At 50.5% G+C, this 20,000-nt stretch overlaps 2 protein-coding genes across 2 annotated transcripts in view; one reads left to right on the top strand and one right to left on the bottom strand.

Moving 5' to 3' along the window:
• Window positions 1-666, top strand: part of patj (PATJ crumbs cell polarity complex component) — a 272,303-nt gene extending 271,637 nt beyond the window's left edge. Inside the window, exon 46 of the mRNA XM_056276027.1 lies at window positions 240-666. Coding sequence (XP_056132002.1) covers window positions 240-386 — 147 coding nt within the window. The 3' untranslated portion in view covers window positions 387-666. The remainder of the gene's footprint in view (window positions 1-239) is intronic.
• A 15,502-nt stretch (window positions 667-16,168) lies between these two features.
• pdzk1ip1 (PDZK1 interacting protein 1) overlaps window positions 16,169-20,000 on the bottom strand; it is a 3,838-nt gene continuing 6 nt past the window's right edge. Inside the window, exons 1-4 of the mRNA XM_056277816.1 lie at window positions 19,855-20,000; window positions 17,598-17,718; window positions 16,674-16,760; window positions 16,169-16,426 (exon numbers count right to left, since the gene is read on the bottom strand). The exon at window positions 19,855-20,000 is cut by the window's right edge and continues 6 nt beyond it. Of these exons, the coding sequence (XP_056133791.1) occupies window positions 16,354-16,426; window positions 16,674-16,760; window positions 17,598-17,718; window positions 19,855-19,921 (348 nt within the window). The 5' untranslated portion in view covers window positions 19,922-20,000 and the 3' untranslated portion in view covers window positions 16,169-16,353. The remainder of the gene's footprint in view (window positions 16,427-16,673; window positions 16,761-17,597; window positions 17,719-19,854) is intronic.

Raw genomic sequence — 20,000 nt, 5'->3', positions numbered from 1 at the left:
GGGGGGAACAGGGGGCAAAAAATCTCAAAAATAGAATAAAAAAATAAAGTCCTCACTTTGTAAGAGTTCTGTCCATTTCCATCCGATAGAATGTCCGCTTACACAAACACACACACACACACACACACACACACACACACCCCCCAGCCTGCTCTTATGTGTGTTGTGGTGTGTTGTGGTGTGTCGTGGTGTGTTGTGGTGTGTTGTGGTGTGTCGTGGTGTGTTGTGGTGTGTTTCAGGGGGCTGCGGCGGTGGACGGGCGTCTGAAGCGGGGTGATCAGATCCTGGCTGTGAATGGAGAGAGTCTGGAGGGCGCCACGCACGACCAGGCCGTCGCCATCCTCAAAAAACAGAAAGGAACAGTCACGCTGGATGTCTTGTCCTAACACACATGCACACACGGGGCCACACACCCACAGAGGTCCACACATGTACACAAACAGACATGCACAGACTAGTAACAGACAAACGCACACCTACACACTAACACAGACACCAGTACACCCCATCTCACCCACTTATATGTAACACATAGATACACACACACACATGAACTCAGTTACAATTTGGGTGCACAGAAATATACACAACATGAACACACACAACCACATATATATCAATAAAGAAGTTACATAGAGAATATTTACTAACACACACACACACACACACACACACACACATCAGACCAACATCCAAACATTCCACTCCTGAACAGTGGACGACCCCGGATTATGAACTTTGACTTTCCCCACATGCAAAAAAATGATAACCCAAGGGTTTAAATGACAGCAACACACACACACACACACACACACACACACACACACACACAGGACGGAGACTGGTCCGAAGCCGGTCACATGCCCTCTCCCACCAACCCAGACTGGTTTCCCTGCATGCTGACAGTACAACCCTCCAGCAGGTGGAGCCATGGAACCAGAGGATCTGTATGTTGAATCAAACGCACCTCATCTCCTCCTCCATTAAACCAGGCAGACTGTGGGGACAACAGGGGCGCTTGTTTTCCCGGCATGGAGGACTTCTGTCAAGTGTGTGTTGCACAGAGGAGACGTGGGGAGCGTGGGTTAGAAGAGGAGGTGTGGGGAGCGTGGGTTAGAAGAGGAGGTGTGGGGAGCGTGGGTTAGAAGAGGAGGTGTGGGGAGCGTGGGTTAGAAGTGGAGGTGTGGGGAGCGTGGGTTAGAAGAGGAGGTGTGGGGAGCGTGGGTTAGAAGAGGAGGTGTGCAGCGTGGGTTAGAAGAGGAGGTGTGGGGAGCGTGGGTTAGAAGAGGAGGCGTGGGTTAGAAGAGGAGGTGTGGGGAGCGTGGGTTAGAAGAGGAGGTGTGGGGAGCGTGGGTTAGCAGAGGAGACGTGGGGAGCGTGGGTTAGAAGTGGAGGTGTGGGGAGCGTGGGTTAGAAGAGGAGGTGTGGGGAGCGTGGGTTAGAAGAGGAGGTGTGCAGCGTGGGTTAGAAGAGGAGGTGTGGGGAGCGTGGGTTAGAAGAGGAGGCGTGGGTTAGAAGAGGAGGTGTGGGTTAGAAGAGGAGGTGTGGGGAGCGTGGGTTAGAAGAGGAGGTGTGGGGAGCGTGGGTTAGCAGAGGAGACGTGGGGAGCGTGGGTTAGAAGAGGAGGTGTGCAGCGTGGGTTCTCTGCTGGTAGTTCAGCGCCGCGTCTGGTCTGTGGAGCTGGAGCTTCATTAGCCGTTAGCAACAGAACCGCTAACTGATCATCGGACGATGGAAGAGTCTAGTTTTCCCGTTTGATTGAGTTTGAATACCTTTCCTCGTCAATGAGAGGAATGGTCCGACATGCTGTGTATAATTCTTTAAAATCCGCCAAGCAATCCCTTCATCCCCTTCATCCCCCTCATCCCCCTCATCCTCTTCATCCTCTTCATGGAAACAAGTTCCTTTTTTCACCTTGAGGAAGAAGAATACGTTTAAGTTACCCGCTGGTCTTTCACATTGTTGCCGCTTCACTTGAAGGCTGTGTTACTCATCGTTCTAGAAGAGACCTCCAGTTGGATTTTAAAAAAACAAATCCACACGTTCATACTTAGAGCCCCTCACACACTCAGCATCACAGGTTAGAGAGCTTCCATGCCCCTACAGTTATAAATCCACACTGGGTGGGTAAATGACTGACGTATCGCTTACTGAAAGCTGGATCGTTTAATAATAATTATACATATCAATCACGTGCAAATACTTTATGTTCATGTTTTGGTTATGATTCATTTTGGGTAGTGTATTCGTGGTAGAGATGTAATTTATATTTTTCATTATAATAAGCAGCAGTCTATGGTTTAGTGTCTTGTCTTTATAATATCAGGATATCCTGTCTGTCTGCTGTGTCACTGCCGCCAAGCCACTCTCACAGGAAGTGACATCACTGCTCGACAGGACATGCAGCAGAAGGCGGGTGGTCCCTCGCCTAAATCGGCCAATGGGAGTGAGAGTTGGAGCGTGAACTGAATGTCCATGTGCCATCCACCATCCAGAGGAGACGGCCGCCATGTTGTGCGATGATGAGGGCTAGTCAGTGCTGTGGAGCAGCGTGCACTTTGACCTTGTCGTTACCTCCGACGGTCTAACTGGCGGCCAGTCATCACGCTGATCCCTTTAAACACATCACACACCCATTAACTTGCTCAGTTCTCTTTCACAGACCCTCTCACTCATGCTACTCAGAGAGCCGGGGTTACAGAAGTAACCTAAAGGTTTCTCTCCTCCACACCCCCTCCCTCCTGTCTACTCCCTCTCTCTTCACATCTCTTTCTCCATCCCCGCTGTCTCGTTCCTTGTCCTCCACCTTCTTTTCATGGCTGCTTTGTTTTTGCGTCTGCCGGCGTTTGGTGGGTGCAGGTGGTGTCCATGAAGACAGCCTTGTGCCAAGGGACACTTTGACTTCCTGTCTGCCATCTTCAGAACCAAGATCTGTGTCGTGTGAGCATTTCGAACTCTAAAGAGACTCTTGGCTGGTTGTGTGTCGGGATGTGACTGATGTGGCTGTATGTCGTCTCACATCTGGTCTGTGGTTACAAAATGAGTGTCTGTCCTGACTGCTGACGGTCTTGTGTGATTTGACGCCGTCTGCGTTTGAATTAAATTATTAGGAGAGCACAATCTGTCCGGCTGTCGTCTCCCGGCCTGTTTTTTTCCCCGTCTTTATTCAGCAGAACGTTCAGAGTATTTTAAAGAATATACTTCAAACTTCTCAAATACTACCCCATAACGAGTAAATAACGTGTTGTCTAGCCATAGTAGTCTCACAATGCTCCAGTTTTTTATGAGTTGAAATCAAAGATTAAGGCTTTTTCTAGGTACACAAAAGGCCCATGTCCCTCACACTTTGTTCACAAATGTGATTAAATCTGGGTTAGTGAGCACTTCTCCTTTCCACGATAATCCATCCACCTGACAGGTATGGATGATCAGGTGTGGATAATCCATCCACCTGACAGGTATGGATGATCAGGTATGGATAATCCATCCACCTGACAGGTATGGATAATCAGGTGTGGATAATCCATCCACCTGACAGGTATGGATGATCAGGTATGGATAATCCATCCACCTGACAGGTATGGATAATCAGGTGTGGATAATCCATCCACCTGACAGGTATGGATAATCAGGTGTGGATAATCCATCCACCTGACAGGTATGGATAATCAGGTGTGGATAATCCATCCACCTGACAGGTGTGGATGATCCATCCACCTGACAGGTATGGATAATCAGGTATGGATAATCCATCCACCTGACAGGTGTGGATGATCCATCCACCTGACAGGTATGGATAATCAGGTATGGATAATCCATCCACCTGACAGGTATGGATAATCAGGTGTGGGTAATCCATCCACCTGACAGGTATGGATAATCAGGTATGGATAATCCATCCACCTGACAGGTATGGATAATCAGGTATGGATAATCCATCCACCTGACAGGTATGGATAATCAGGTATGGATAATCCATCCACCTGACAGGTATGGATAATCAGGTGTGGATAATCCATCCACCTGACAGGTATGGATAATCAGGTGTGGATAATCCATCCACCTGACAGGTATGGATAATCAGGTGTGGATAATCCAATCCATCCACCTGACAGGTATGGATAATCCATCCACCTGACAGGTATGGATAATCAGGTGTGGGTAATCCATCCACCTGACAGGTATGGATAATCAGGTATGGATAATCCATCCACCTGACAGGTATGGATAATCCAATCCATCCACCTGACAGGTATGGATAATCAGGTATGGATAATCCATCCACCTGACAGGTATGGATAATCAGGTATGGATAATCGATCCACCTGACAGGTATGGATAATCAGGTGTGGATAATCCATCCACCTGACAGGTATGGATAATCAGGTGTGGATAATCCCTCCACCTGACAGGTATGGATAATCAGGTGTGGATAATCCATCCACCTGACAGGTATGGATAATCAGGTGTGGATAATCCAATCCATCCACCTGACAGGTATGGATAATCAGGTGTGGATAATCCATCCACCTGACAGGTATGGATAATCAGGTATGGATAATCCAATCCATCCACCTGACAGGTGTGGATAATCCAATTCATCCACCTGACAGGTATGGATAATCAGGTATGGATAATCCATCCACCTGACAGGTATGAATAATCCAATCCATCCACCTGACAGGTGTGGATAACCAATCCATCCACCTGACAGGTATGGATAATCGTGTGGATAATCCATCCACCTGACAGGTATGGATAATCAGGTATGGATAATCCATCCACCTGACAGGTATGGATAATCCAATCCATCCACCTGACAGGTATGGATAATCATGTGTGGATAATCCATCTACCTGACAGGTGTGGATAATCAGGTATGGATAATCCATCCACCTAACAGGTGTGGATAATCAGGTGTGGATAATCCATCCACCTGACAGGTATGGATAATCAGGTATGGATAATCCATCCACCTGACAGGTATGGATAATCAGGTATGGATAATCCATCTACCTGACAGGTATGGATAATCAGGTATGGATAATCCATCTACCTGACAGGTGTGGATAATCCAATCCATCCACCTGACAGGTATGGCTAATCAGGTATGGATAATCCATCCACCTGACAGGTATGGATAATCAGGTATGGATAATCCATCTACCTGACAGGTATGGATAATCAGGTATGGATAATCCATCTACCTGACAGGTATGGATAATCCAATCCATCCACCTGACAGGTGTGGAAAATCAGGTAAGAATAATCCATCCACCTGACAGGTATGGATAATCCATCTACCTGACAGACATGGATAATCCAATCCATTCACCTGACAGGTATGGATAATCAGGTGTGGATAATCAGGTATGGATAATCCATCCATCTGACAGGTATGGATAATCAGGTATGGATAATCCATCTACCTGACAGGTATGGATAATCCAATCCATCCACCTGACAGGTATGGATAATCCATCTACCTGACAGGTATGGATAATCCAATCCATCATCCTGACAGGTGTGGATAATCAGGTATGGATAATCCATCCACCTGACAGGTATGGATAATCCATCTACCTGACAGACATGGATAATCCAATCCATCCACCTGACAGGTATGGATAATCCATCTACCTGACAGGTATGGATAATCCATCCACCTGACAGGTATGGATAATCAGGTGTGGATAATCAGGTATGGATAATCCATCCAGCTGACAGGTATGGATAATCAGGTGTGGATAATCCATCCACCTGACAGGTGTGGATAATCCATCCACCTGACAGGTATGGATAATCCAATCCATCATCCTGACAGGTGTGGATAATCAGGTATGGATAATCCATCCACCTGACAGGTATGGATAATCCATCTACCTGACAGACATGGATAATCCAATCCATCCACCTGACAGGTATGGATAATCCATCTACCTGACAGGTATGGATAATCCATCTACCTGACAGGTATGGATAATCCATCCACCTGACAGGTATGGATAATCAGGTGTGGATAATCAGGTATGGATAATCCATCCAGCTGACAGGTATGGATAATCAGGTGTGGATAATCCATCCACCTGACAGGTGTGGATAATCCATCCATCCGACAGGTGTGGCATATCAAGATGCTGACTGGACAGCAGGATTATTGCACAGATGTGCCTTAGGCTGCTCGCAGTAGAAGGCCACTAAAATGTGCGGTTTGATCAGCAGCACGATGTCACAGATGTGGCAAGTTTTGAGGCAGCGTCCAGTTGCCCTGCTGACTGCAGGAATGTCCGCCAGAGCTGCTGTTCCCCATGAACTGAATGTTCATGTCTCTGCCATAAACCGTCGCCAGAGTCGTTTCCAGGAATTTGGCAGTACACTCAACCGGCCTCACAACCGCAGACCACGTGTAACCACGCCAGCCAGCCAGCCCAGGACCTCCACATCCAGCAGCAGCTTCACCTGCAAGATCGTCTGAGACCAGCTACCCGGACGGTTGATGCAACAGTTGGTCTGCATAACCAAAGAATCTCTGCACAAACTGTCAGAAGCCGTCTCAGGGAAGCTCGTCTGCATGCTGGTCGTCCTCACCGGGGTCTCGACCTGACTGCAGCTCGTCGTAACCGACTTGAGTGGGCAAATGCTGACCTTGGATGGCGTCTGGCACTTTGGAGAAGTGCTCTGTTCAGGATGAATCCCGGTTTTCCCTGTACCGGGCAGGTGGCAGACAGCGTGTATGGCGTCATGCGGCTGAGCGGTTTGCTGACGTCATGGGTGTGAACAGAGTGGCCCGTGGTGGCGGTGGGGTTATGGTGCAGGCGGGCACGTGCTACGGACAACGAGCACAGGTGCATTTTATCGATGGCGTTTTGAATGCGCAGAGATACCGTGACGAGGTCCTGAGGCCCACTGTGGTGCCATTCCTCCACCACCACCACCTCATGGTGCACGGCCCCGTGTTGCCAGCATCTGTACACGATTCCTGGAAGCTGAGAACAGCCCAGATGTTGCATGGCCTGCGTACGCACCGGACGTGTCGCCCGTTGCGCATGTTCGATGCTCCGGATCGGCCTACACGACTGCCTGTTGCAGCTCCTGCTGAAGCCCAGCAGCTTCGCCCAGCCACTGAGGAGGAGTGGCCCAACATCCCCCAGACCACAACCAACAGCCTGATCAGTTCTATGCAAGGAGATGTGAGGCGGATGGTGGCTGGTTTTCTGACCCCTGACCCCCTGACCCCCCCCCAGCCGCATATCTGTGAAATCCATAGCTCAGCGCCTGATACGTGTCTCTTTTCAAGATGAGACTGCACATTGTAGAGTGGCTTTTTACTGCTGTTGTGTATGTTTGTTAACAACACAAGAATAGAGCTCGTTGGTAAACATATCCCACGAGCCTCCGGCTGCCGGAAGGGTCACACCACACTATGACCCCCGTCCTCTCAGCAGAGCTCCACGTCAGTGTGCCCGAGTTCACAGGGAGCGCGAGTTCACTAATCTCTCCGAGCTCTTTATGAATCGTGTTTCCGTCTCTGGCGATCCTTATTTTACAATGCAGGGCCCACAAGGACACGACCAACTGGCGACGAGGTGTGGGCTCGTTACCATGACCCCCCGTGGAAGCGCAGGGAACAGGTTGAGAGAAGGCCGCCCTGGTGGCTGGGAGGTTCGTATCCCAGACTCGCCGGAACCGGTCCCGGCCAGAGGCCTTGTTTTTTTCCGACCCGCATTCCGGGAACTCTGCCTCTGATTGGTTAGTACTCGTTGCCTCCGTTGATTGGATTGGTTAAGGTTAAGGTTAGGGTTAGGGTGGGGTTAGGGATGGGGTTAGCCAATCAGAGATAGAGTAGGGGCGGGTCTTCCCGGAATCCAGGTGGGAAGACTAATAACGCCGGCCAGAGCGTCCACGAGGTAAGGCCTTCATTACGCCACCCTTACCCGAGGGATAGTGGGGGTAGAGCGGTGTAGTGTTAGGGGACTCATCGTTCTCCAGCGACCCCTCTGGCCCACCCGGACGCCTGCAGCCAAGCAACTGAAAGCCTTCTCCCTACGCCTCCTTCACGGCCTGAAGGTGATGCAATCCATGCGAGGAGGCTTCAGCGTGTAAAGTAGTGAGAGCAGCCGACACGAGTGTGAAGGAAGCTGGTGTTACCACTATCTCCTTCCTGTGGGAACGGGAGCCAGGGGAGTTATTCCACAAGAGTTCCCGCCATATGCCATCGGGTTAATGGGGTGGGATAAGGGGAAAACTAGAAACACATTCATTAAAAAATGTTGAGAGAACGGAAGATGAAGCTAGCGGAAAGTCACAGAACTAGCTAGCAGCGTGGTCAAGTACGCATGGCGGGTTTCAGCAGAGTCGGGGTGGTGCTTCAGTGCAGTTTGTAGAAGCAAACGGAGTCGAAGAGGAGAAAGGGCGGGCTGTTTTCCTACCCAGGGTGGTGCAAAACCTGTCTCGGTACTGACCGACTTGGTAGCACCGAGAAGGCCATCTGAAACCTCGCTAGTGGACCTCTTGAAAGCATTGAGAGACTTCTGTGTGCCGGAGGACAATGTCCTAAGTGAAGGTTGTACACAAGCAACGAGGTGGAGAGACGTTAGCAGAGAATGTAGCCGGGCGTCAGTGGTCAATACGTCAGGGGTCAATACGTCAGGGGTCAATGTGTCAGGGGTCAATACGTCAGGGGTCAATGTGTCAGGGTTCAATACGTCAGGGGTCAATACGTCAGGGGTCAATACGTCAGGGGTCAATGTGTCAGGGTTCAATACGTCAGGGGTCAATACGTCAGGGGTCAATACGTCAGTGGTCAATACGTCAGGGGTCAATACGTCAGGGGTCAATACGTCAGGGGTCAATGTGTCAGGGGTCAATACGTCAGGGGTCAATACGTCAGGGGTCAATACATCAGGGGTCAATACGTCAGGGGTCAGTACGTCAGTGTTCAATACGTCAGTGGTCAATACGTCAGTGGTCAATACGTCAGGGGTCAATATGTCAGGGGTCAATACGTCAGGGGTCAATACGTCAGTGGTCAGTACGTCAGTGGTCAATACGTCAGGGGTCAATACGTCAGGGGTCAATATGTCAGGGGTCAATACGTCAGTGGTCAATTCGTCACTGGTCAATACGTCAGTGGTCAATACGTCAGGGGTCAATACGTCAGGGGTCAATACATCAGTGGTCAATATGTCAGGGGTCAATACGTCAGGGGTCAATACGTCAGTGGTCAATACGTCACTGGTCAATACGTCACTGGTCAATATGTCAGGGGTCAATGCATCAGTGGTCAATATGTCAGTGGTCAATATGTCAGTGGTCAATACGTCAGGGGTCAATACGTCAGGGGTCAATACGTCACTGGTCAATACGTCAGTGGTCAATACGTCAGGGGTCAATATGTCAGGGGTCAATACGTCAGTGGTCAATATGTCAGGGTTCAATACGTCAGGGGTCAATACGTCAGGGGTCAATACGTCAGTGGTCAATACGTCAGGGGTCAATACGTCAGGGGTCAATACGTCAGGGGTCAATGTGTCAGGGTTCAATACGTCAGGGGTCAATACGTCAGGGGTCAATACGTCAGTGGTCAATACGTCAGGGGTCAATACGTCAGGGGTCAATACATCAGGGGTCAATGTGTCAGGGGTCAATACGTCAGGGGTCAATACGTCAGGGGTCAATACATCAGGGGTCAATACGTCAGGGGTCAGTACGTCAGTGTTCAATACGTCAGTGGTCAATACGTCAGTGGTCAATACGTCAGGGGTCAATATGTCAGGGGTCAATACGTCAGGGGTCAATACGTCAGTGGTCAGTACGTCAGTGGTCAATACGTCAGGGGTCAATACGTCAGGGGTCAATATGTCAGGGGTCAATACGTCAGTGGTCAATTCGTCACTGGTCAATACGTCAGTGGTCAATACGTCAGGGGTCAATACGTCAGGGGTCAATACATCAGTGGTCAATATGTCAGGGGTCAATACGTCAGGGGTCAATACGTCAGTGGTCAATACGTCACTGGTCAATACGTCACTGGTCAATATGTCAGGGGTCAATGCATCAGTGGTCAATATGTCAGTGGTCAATATGTCAGTGGTCAATACGTCAGGGGTCAATACGTCAGGGGTCAATACGTCACTGGTCAATACGTCACTGGTCAATACGTCAGTGGTCAATATGTCAGTGGTCAATACGTCAGTGTTCAATGCGTCGGGTCAATACGTCAGTGGTCAATGCGTCGGGTCAATACGACAGTGGTCAATGCGTCAGGGGTCAATACGTCAGGGGTCAATACGTCAGGGGTCAATACGTCAGTGGTCAATATGTCAGTGGTCAATATGTCAGTGGTCAATACGTCAGGGGTCAATACGTCAGGGGTCAATACGTCACTGGTCAATACGTCACTGGTCAATACGTCAGTGGTCAATATGTCAGTGGTCAATACGTCAGTGTTCAATGCGTCGGGTCAATACGTCAGTGGTCAATGCGTCGGGTCAATACGTCAGTGGTCAATGCGTCGGGTCAATACGACAGTGGTCAATGCGTCAGTGGTCAATACGTCAGGGGTCAATACGTCACGGGTCAATACGTCAGGGGTCAATACGTCAGTGGTCAATACGTCAGGGGTCAATGCGTCAGGGGTCAATACGTCAGTGGTCAATACGTCAGTGGTCAATACGTCAGGGGTCAATGCGTCAGGGGTCAATACGTCAGTGGTCAATACGTCAGGGTTCAATACGTCAGGGGTCAATACGTCAGGGGTCAATACGTCAGGGGTCAATACGTCAGGGTTCAATACGTCAGGGGTCAATACGTCAGTGGTCAATACGTCAGGGGTCAATACGTCACGGGTCAATACGTCAGGGGTCAATATGTCAGTGGTCAATATGTCAGGGGTCAATACGTCAGGGGTCAATGCGTCAGGGGTCAATACGTCAGTGGTCAATACGTCAGGGGTCAATACGTCAGTGGTCAATACGTCAGGGGTCAATACGTCACGGGTCAATACGTCAGGGGTCAATACGTCAGTGGTCAATACGTCAGTGGTCAATACGTCAGGGGTCAATGCGTCAGGGGTCAATACGTCAGTGGTCAATACGTCAGTGGTCAATACGTCAGGGGTCAATGCGTCAGGGGTCAATACGTCAGGGGTCAATATGTCAGGGGTCAATACGTCAGGGGTCAATACGTCAGGGGTCAATGCATCAGTGGTCAATACGTCAGTGGTCAATACGTCAGTGGTCAATGCGTCAGGGGTCAATACGTCAGGGGTCAATACGTCAGGGGTCAATACGTCAGTGTTCAATACGTCAGGGGTCAATACGTCAGGGTTCAATACGTCAGGGGTCAATGTGTCAGGGTTCAATACGTCAGGGGTCAATGTGTCAGGGTTCAATACGTCAGGGGTCAATACGTCAGGGGTCAATACGTCAGTGGTCAATACGTCAGGGGTCAATACGTCAGGGGTCAATACGTCAGGGGTCAATACGTCAGGGGTCAATACGTCAGTGGTCAGTACGTCAGTGGTCAATTCGTCAGGGGTCAATACGTCAGGGGTCAATACGTCAGGGGTCAGTACGTCAGTGTTCAATACGTCAGTGGTCAATTCGTTAGGGGTCAATACGTCAGGGGTCAATTCGTCAGGGGTCAGTACGTCAGTGTTCAATACGTCAGGGGTCAATACGTCAGGGGTCAATACGTCAGGGGTCAATACGTCAGTGGTCAATACGTCAGTGTTGACCTTTGGCCTGGTGAGGTGTTTTAGAGGCTTGTGTGTATGAACCACACGTCACAGCAGGAAGGATGCTGAACAGCTTTATTGGGGGACAGTAAAGCGATAGATAACGTCAGGGAAAGGCCAGTAGAGGCCGGGCGTAGTAGCGTGACGCTGCCCCGTGTCGTGGGTGGAGCAGGTATGAGCTTTGTTGACAAACACAACTAATCACACATAAAGACACACAAACTGAACCTGGTTTGGTTTGGAAACGAACCCGTGAGGAATTAGACGACAGCTGTATGTGTGGCGTCCATGGCGGGCTCAGGCCTCTGTGGAGTAAAGTCGGACAGTTGTTGGGGCTCTTTGGTCCAAGGTCGGCAGCTTCAGAGGAGAAAAGGAGAACAACTCCCTCTGACCAAGACACTCCCTCTCATTAAACAGGTCTTTATTGGAACGTATGTCTAAGTTTGAATAAAGACCTGTTTAATGAGAGGGAGTGTCTTGGTCAGAGGGAGTTGTTCTCCTTTTCTCCTCTGAAGCTTTAAAAGTCCACCGTTATCCATGCTCATGCAAATACCTCACATGGACGAAACACACGGAGTACAAAGGTCTGCAGCCACAGCGTCCCACACCTCCTCCTCACACCTCCTCCACACACCCCCTCATACCTCCTCCTCACACCACCTCACACCTCCTCCTCACACCTCTTCCACACCACCCCCTCATACCTCCTCCTCACATCTCCTCCTCACACCTCCTCCTCACACCACTTCACACCTCCTCCTCACACCTCTTCCACACCACCCCCTCATACCTCCTCCTCACACCACCTCACACCTCCTCCTCACACCTCTTCCACACCACCCCCTCATACCTCCTCCTCACACCTCCTCCACACACCCCCTCATACCTCCTCCTCACACCACCTCACACCTCCTCCTCACACCTCTTCCACACCACCCCCTCATAACTCCTCCTCACATCTCCTCCTCACACCTCCTCCTCACACCTCTTCCACACCACCCCCTCATACCTCCTCCTCACATCTCCTCCGCACACCACCTCCTCACACCTCTTCCATACCACCCCTCATGGCTCCTCCTCACATCTCCTCCGCACACCACCTCCTCACATCTCCTCACACCACCTCACACCTCCTCCTCACATCTCCTCCTCACACCTCTTCCTCATACCTCCTCTTCACAGACCCTCACACCTCCTCCTCACATCTCCTCCTCACACCTCTTCCTCATACCTCCTCTTCACAGACCCTCACACCTCCTCCTCACATCTCCTCCTCACACTTCTTCCTCACACTTCTTCCTCACACCACCTCACACCTCCTCCTCACATCTCCTCCTCACACCTCTTCCTCATACCTCCTCCTCACATCTCCTCTTCATACCTCTTCCTCATACCTCCTCCTCAGCTTCCTCTTTCCCCACTGCCTCTCAGCTCGTTTGGGCTTTATGTAAATAAACACCATCAGATAACCACCCAATCACTCCGTAATCACTTTAGTGCTGCCAGTCAATGTTTAACTAGTGTTCAGGTTGACCCACCAGGGTGTGTCTGACTGGTAGAGTCCATGTTCTGGTGTCCAGGCTGCCAGGGGGTCTCGGGTTGACCCACCAGGGTGTGTCTGACTGGTAGAGTCCATGTTCTGGTGTCCAGGCTGCCAGAGGGTCTCGGGTTGACCCACCAGGGTGTGTCTGACTGGTAGAGTCCATGTTCTGGTGTCCAGGCTGCCAGGGGGTCTCGGGTTGACCCACCAGGGTGTGTCTGACTGGTAGAGTCCATGTTCTGGTGTCCAGGCTGCCAGAGGGTCTCGGGTTGACCCACCGGGGGACCGGTAGAGTCCATGTTCTGGTGTCCAGGCTGCCAGGGGGTCTCGGGTTGACCCACCAGGGTGTGTCTGACTGGTAGAGTCCATGTTCTGGTGTCCAGGCTGCCAGGGGGTCTCGGGTTGACCCACCAGGGTGTGTCTGACTGGTAGAGTCCATGTTCTGGTGTCCAGGCTGCCAGGGGGTCTCGGGTTGACCCACCAGGGTGTGTCTGACTGGTAGAGTCCATGTTCTGGTGTCCAGGCTGCCAGAGGGTCTCGGGTTGACCCACCGGGGGACCGGTAGAGTCCATGTTCTGGTGTCCAGGCTGCCAGAGGGTTTCAGGTTGACCCACCAGGGTGTGTCTGACTGGTAGAGTCCATGTTCTGGTGTCCAGGCTGCCAGGGGGTCTCGGGTTGACCCACCAGGGTGTGTCTGACCGGTAGAGTCCATGTTCTGGTGTCCAGGCTGCCAGAGGGTTTCAGGTTGACCCACCGGGGTGTGTCTGACTGGTAGAGTCCATGTTCTGGTGTCCAGGCTGCCAGAGGGTCTCGGGTTGACCCACCAGGGGTGTCTGACTGGTAGAGTCCATGTTCTGGTGTCCAGGCTGCCAGAGGGTTTCGGGTTGACCCACCAGGGGACCGGTAGAGTCCATGTTCTGGTGTCCAGGCTGCCAGGGGGTCTCGGGTTGACCCACCAGGGTGTGTCTGACTGGTAGAGTCCATGTTCTGGTGTCCAGGCTGCCAGAGGGTCTCGGGTTGACCCACCAGGGTGTGTCTGACTGGTAGAGTCCATGTTCTGGTGTCCAGGCTGCCAGGGGGTCTCGGGTTGACCCACCAGGGTGTGTCTGACCGGTAGAGTCCATGTTCTGGTGTCCAGGCTGCCAGAGGGTTTCAGGTTGACCCACCAGGGGACTGGTAGAGTCCATGTTCTGGTGTCCAGGCTGCCAGAGGGTCTCGGGTTGACCCACCGGGGTGTGTCTGACTGGTAGAGTCCATGTTCTGGTGTCCAGGCTGCCAGGGGGTCTCGGGTTGACCCACCGGGGTGTGTCTGACCGGTAGAGTCCATGTTCTGGTGTCCAGGCTGCCAGAGGGTTTCAGGTTGACCCACCGGGGTGTGTCTGACCGGTAGAGTCCATGTTCTGGTGTCCAGGCTGCCAGAGGGTTTCAGGTTGACCCACTGGGGTGTGTCTGACTGGTAGAGTCCATGTTCTGGTGTCCAGGCTGCCAGAGGGTTTCAGGTTGACCCACCGGGGTGTGTCTGACTGGTAGAGTCCATGTTCTGGTGTCCAGGCTGCCAGAGGGTTTCAGGTTGACCCACTGGGGTGTGTCTGACTGGTAGAGTCCATGTTCTGGTGTCCAGGCTGCCAGGGGGTCTCGGGTTGACCCACCAGGGGACTGGTAGAGTCCATGTTCTGGTGTCCAGGCTGCCAGGGGGTTTCTGGGTTGACCCACCGGGGTGTGTCTGACTGGTAGAGTCCATGTTCTGGTGTCCAGGCTGCCAGGGGGTCTCGGGTTGACCCACCGGGGTGTGTCTGACCGGTAGAGTCCATGTTCTGGTGTCCATGCTGCCAGGGGGTTTCTGGGTCACGTGGTTTTTCTGCCGCGTGTCTGGTTTGAAGCAAGTCCACAGTGCTGCGGTGTATTAAGTGGACTCATCCGTCACGTCTTAACCATTCAGCTGTCAGCAGGCCCAACACCACGCAGGCCCAGTTAACAATCTAATAGGTAACACATTAAGTATCATGACACAACATGTTTAATATGTAACACATTAAGTATCATGACACAACATACTTAATAGGTAACACATTAAGTATCACGAGATAACATGGCAGCCGCCTTTTTTACCAAACACTTCCTCGTATGATCAGGAAGCTGTAACAAGTGAATAATCAGTAAGTGTGATGGCTTATGTGTTCTAGTCGCCTGGCTCCGAACCTGCGACTCAAATACTACAGGAGCTTCCGGTCAGTTTTACTCTGCAGGTGGTCCCAGCAGGGCGGAGTTCGCTACATGAACCGAACTGTTGCTAATGGGAAATAAGCCGTGGAGAAGAATAATGTACATTTCTGTGTGAACCATGCACCGCCCGTCTGACACCGCCCCTTGTCTTAAAACAACGCCCCCTATGATTGAGACCTGCTCTACTGTGTGTGTGTGTGTGTGTGTGTGTGTGTGTGTGTGTGTGTGTGTGTGTGTGTGTGTGTGTGTGTGTGTGTGTGTTGTTGCGTTCAGTAATGAAGTTACCCTATATTACATTGAGTTCTATACTGCCAGCCGCTAGAGGGCGCTGTGTTCTTAGGCCACTAGTAACGGCAGGTTCGGTTGACTCTTTGAATGTTGTTGTGAGTTGCTGCGGAGGACCTGTGGGAGCGTGTTGGAAGCTCCCGGTCTGCCTTGCGATGCTTCTAGTGAGCTTATTAAAGCTTCACGGCGTGTGCTTATTCTACCAAACAACAGGACGTGTGTGTGTCTGTGTGTGTGTGTCTGTGTGTGTCTGTGTGTGTCTGTGTGTGTGTGTCTGTGTGTGTCTGTCTGTGTGTGTCTGTGTGTGTGTGTGTGTCTGTGTGTGTGTGTCTGTGTGTGTCTGTGTGTGTGTGTGTGTGTCTGTGTGTGTGTGTCTGTGTGTGTCTGTGTGTGTCTGTCTGTGTGTGTGTGTGTGTCTGTGTGTGTGTGTCTGTGTGTGTGTGTGTGTCTGTGTCTGTGTGTTCGTTGTTCATCCTCGTCTTCAGGGGTTCGGCGTTGCAGGGCGTGTTGGTAAAAACGGAAGTTCCGGGAGCCAATGGCGTTGATCCTACATGGTCACGTGGCACGGTCACATGACAGTGACTCTCTCTCCGCCTCTGTCCGCCGCCACGTTCTCGTAGGCGTTCTGATGATCGCTGCTCCTGTTGGCCAAGCAAACCGCAGAGTTACGCATGCGTGCGTGTGTGTGCGTGTGTGCGTGCGTGCGTGTGCGTGCGTGTGGACTTTAAGTGTTTTGAAACTGGCTGTGTGTCCTGTGACCTCCTCAATCAGCAGTTACGGAAGCCCCGTGTTACGTCACAGCATGCTGCCGTGCGCGACCCCCTAACGCGTCACACGTCCCGATCACAGTTTCCCGCTCCCGCTTTAAAAGGCCGGACCGCGTCTCACCTGACGTCATCCAGCTTGACGTCATAGACGTCTCCGTTGGTCGTGACATATTCAATGACCCTCAGCGACTGCTCAGCATCCGTCCTCCTGTAAAAAGTGGCGGATCACAAACCAGAAATCAGGCGAGGAGACGTTGGATCAGTCACCCAGGAGAAGCTGACAGGACGCGGTCCTGTTTGATTAAATATGAAATCATAAATCACTGCTCTGGCGTCGTCTTGGGGTGTCCGGGTAGCGTGGGGGGGGGGTCTATTGCGTCGCCTACGAACCCGGGGATCGTCGGTTCGAATCCCCGTGTTACCTCCGGCTTGGTTAGGAGTCCCTACAGACACAACTGGCCGTGTCTGCGGGTGGGAAGCCGGATGTGGGCATGCGTCCTGGTCGCTGCACTAGCGCCTCCTCTGGTCGTTAGGGGCATCTGTTCGGGAGGGAATAGCGTGATACTCCCACGCGCTACGCCCCCCGGGGGAAACGACTCGGCTGGCGACTCCACATGTATGGGAGGAGGCATGTGGTAGTCTGCAGCCCTCCCCGGGTCAGCAGAGGGGGCGGAGCAGAGACCGGGACGGCTCGGAAAGGGGGGTGATTGGCCGGACACAATTGGGGAGAAAAAGGGGGCGAGAAATAAATTTTAAAAAAAATCATAAAACACTGCTCTGACGTTTTTCATGTATTTCTTCATATATATATATATGTGTGTGTGTGTGTGTATATATATACACACATATATATATATATATATATATATATATATATATATATATATGTGTGTGCGTGTGTGTGTGTGTGTGTATATATTAGAAACCATCATCTACAAATAACCCCCCTCATCTTGGAGAGAGATTCATCTTGTGTGGAACAGAAGGTCTCTATGGAATACGGCGTAATATCGCATGGGGGCGCTCGTGTGTCGGGCGGTCTTACTGGGTCCGTTGACACCAGGCCTTGTTCACCAGAAAGGCCACGAACACCAGGAACAGGAAGCCGGCCACGGCGATGAGGCCAGTAAGCCACTGGGGCAGAGCCCGCCGGTCCATCCCCTGAGCTGGGACAGGAGACAGGAAGTGACACGTTTTAATTCTCCAGGGAGTGCCTCAGGTAACACGTGGCCTCGCTCCTTTACACCGTCTTGGTTGTGAGGCCATGCTAAAGTATGACGTAATTACAGGACAGGCAGACATGGAATTAAAGCAACAGGACCACAGACTGGATCATAGCTGAGACTGGAAACATGCCAATCCAGTATTGTTGTGTAGCGACAATACTGGATTGTAGTACTCTTCCATCATTCACATTCATACCTGCTCTGGCTGGAAACTAGCAGGTACCCCCCATTTTCACATTACAGTGATTAATATGATAGTGAATATCAGGGGGCAGCCGGGGACCCGCCACCATAGCCGGGGAGCGACCCCGGGTCACTCGCACCACGGGCGACTTCACTAACCAGCCAGCTAAAGGGCCCGACCCGCTAGCCAACCGGCTAGTTAAGTCATCCGTGGGCGTTACAATATTGTGATTTTTCTAAATATCATGATGATAAATATTACAACTTATTTGACCATTTTAAGCCTCTATTCCGTCTTAACCACAAGTAGATGTAAAAAGAAACTTTAATAATGGTTTTATTTGAAGCCTCGTGTGTTAGAAAACCATAAAACGTGTGTTTCCCTGAATCAAACATCCAGGGACGCACAAATCAGGCCTGCTTCTGCTCACATCTGTGAGTCAGAGAAACGCAGTCAAGTATTATGTCAGCATTAACACCACCACCACTACTTCAAAATCAAGTATTATGTCAGTCTTAACACCACCACCACCACCACTTCAAAATCAAGTATTATGTCAGCATTAACACCACCACCACTACTGAAAAATCAAGTATTATGTCAGTATTAACACCACCACCACTACTGAAAAATCAAGTATTATGTCAGTATTAACACCACCACCACTACTTCAAAATCAAGTATTATGTCAGTCTTAACACCACCACCACTACTTCAAAATCAAGTATTATGTCAGTATTAACACCACCACCACTACTTCAAAATCAAGTATTATGTCAGTATTAACACCACCACCACTACTTCAAAATCAAGTATTATGTCAACATTAACACCACCACCACCACTTCAAAATCAAGTATTATGTCAGTATTAATGCCAGCACTACTTCAAAATCAAGTATTATGTCAGCATTAACACCATCACCACTACTTCAAAATCAAGTATTATGTCAGCATTAACACCATCACCACTACTTCAAAATCAAGTATTATGTCAGTATTAACACCACCACCACTACTTCAAAATCAAGTATTATGTCAGCATTAACACCACCACCACTACTTCAAAATCAAGTATTATGTCAGTATTAACACCACCACCACTACTTCAAAATCAAGTATTATGTCAGCATTAACACCACCACCACCACTTCAAAATCAAGTATTATGTCAGTATTAACACCACCACCACCACTTCAAAATCAAGTATTATGTCAGGATTAATGCCAGCACTACTTCAAAATCAAGTATTATGTCAGGATTAACCCCACCACCACCACTGCTTCAAAATCAAGTATTATGTCAGTATTAATGCCAGCACTACTTCAAAATCAAGTATTATGTCAGTATTAACACCCCCACCCCCACCACTTCCTGTCGCCATGCTGATGTGACTTTGTCCCCGTCCTCCAGCAGGCCAGGTGTCTACATGTGTCTTCAGTACAACTGCTTTGACTCAACGCACAGAAAAAGACACAACTCGGCTGGTTCCTACAGTGTGTGTCGGGTGTGTGTGGCAGCTGGTTGTGATGTGGTTTGTTTAAGTCCCACCGGAACCAGATGTTCTGAAGACACCTTGTCGTGCTCAGTGGGACCAGTGCGAAGACCAGCAAAGGTCTCCTGAAGACAACAGGGAAATCGGTGCTTGACAAAAACAAAAGGTGTTGTACACGTCATGTTGAATATCTTACTTCATTGTCAAACCATCAGCACAGCGTCCAGAATTGTGTTTCTCAGACACAAACATGGGTTGGGTTTTCATCCTGCAGCTTTCACTCTGCTTTCTGTCTGTGGTTGTGTACAGATACACTAACACAACACAGGAACACTGTGTGGTGCACCGGAGACTCGCCAGATGTTCCAGAAGACACCAGATGTTGGTTCGTTTCCTACCTGTCTGAGCCGCCACCTCCATCACGAGTCCTGACAGACACAAAACCCGAGTCATGTCTCTGCCCATGGCTGCTGAGCTCCCCCCTGATGCGTCCAACCTCAACTTCACCAGAAATAATCCCAGCTGCTCGGGAGGAGGAAGTCCC

This window comes from Lampris incognitus, chromosome 3 (genome assembly GCF_029633865.1).
Source record: "Lampris incognitus isolate fLamInc1 chromosome 3, fLamInc1.hap2, whole genome shotgun sequence".
NCBI classification, from domain to species: domain Eukaryota; kingdom Metazoa; phylum Chordata; class Actinopteri; order Lampriformes; family Lampridae; genus Lampris; species Lampris incognitus.
The sequence above is the reverse complement of the archived record's forward strand: the minus strand, read 5'-3'. Positions and strand labels throughout refer to the sequence as shown.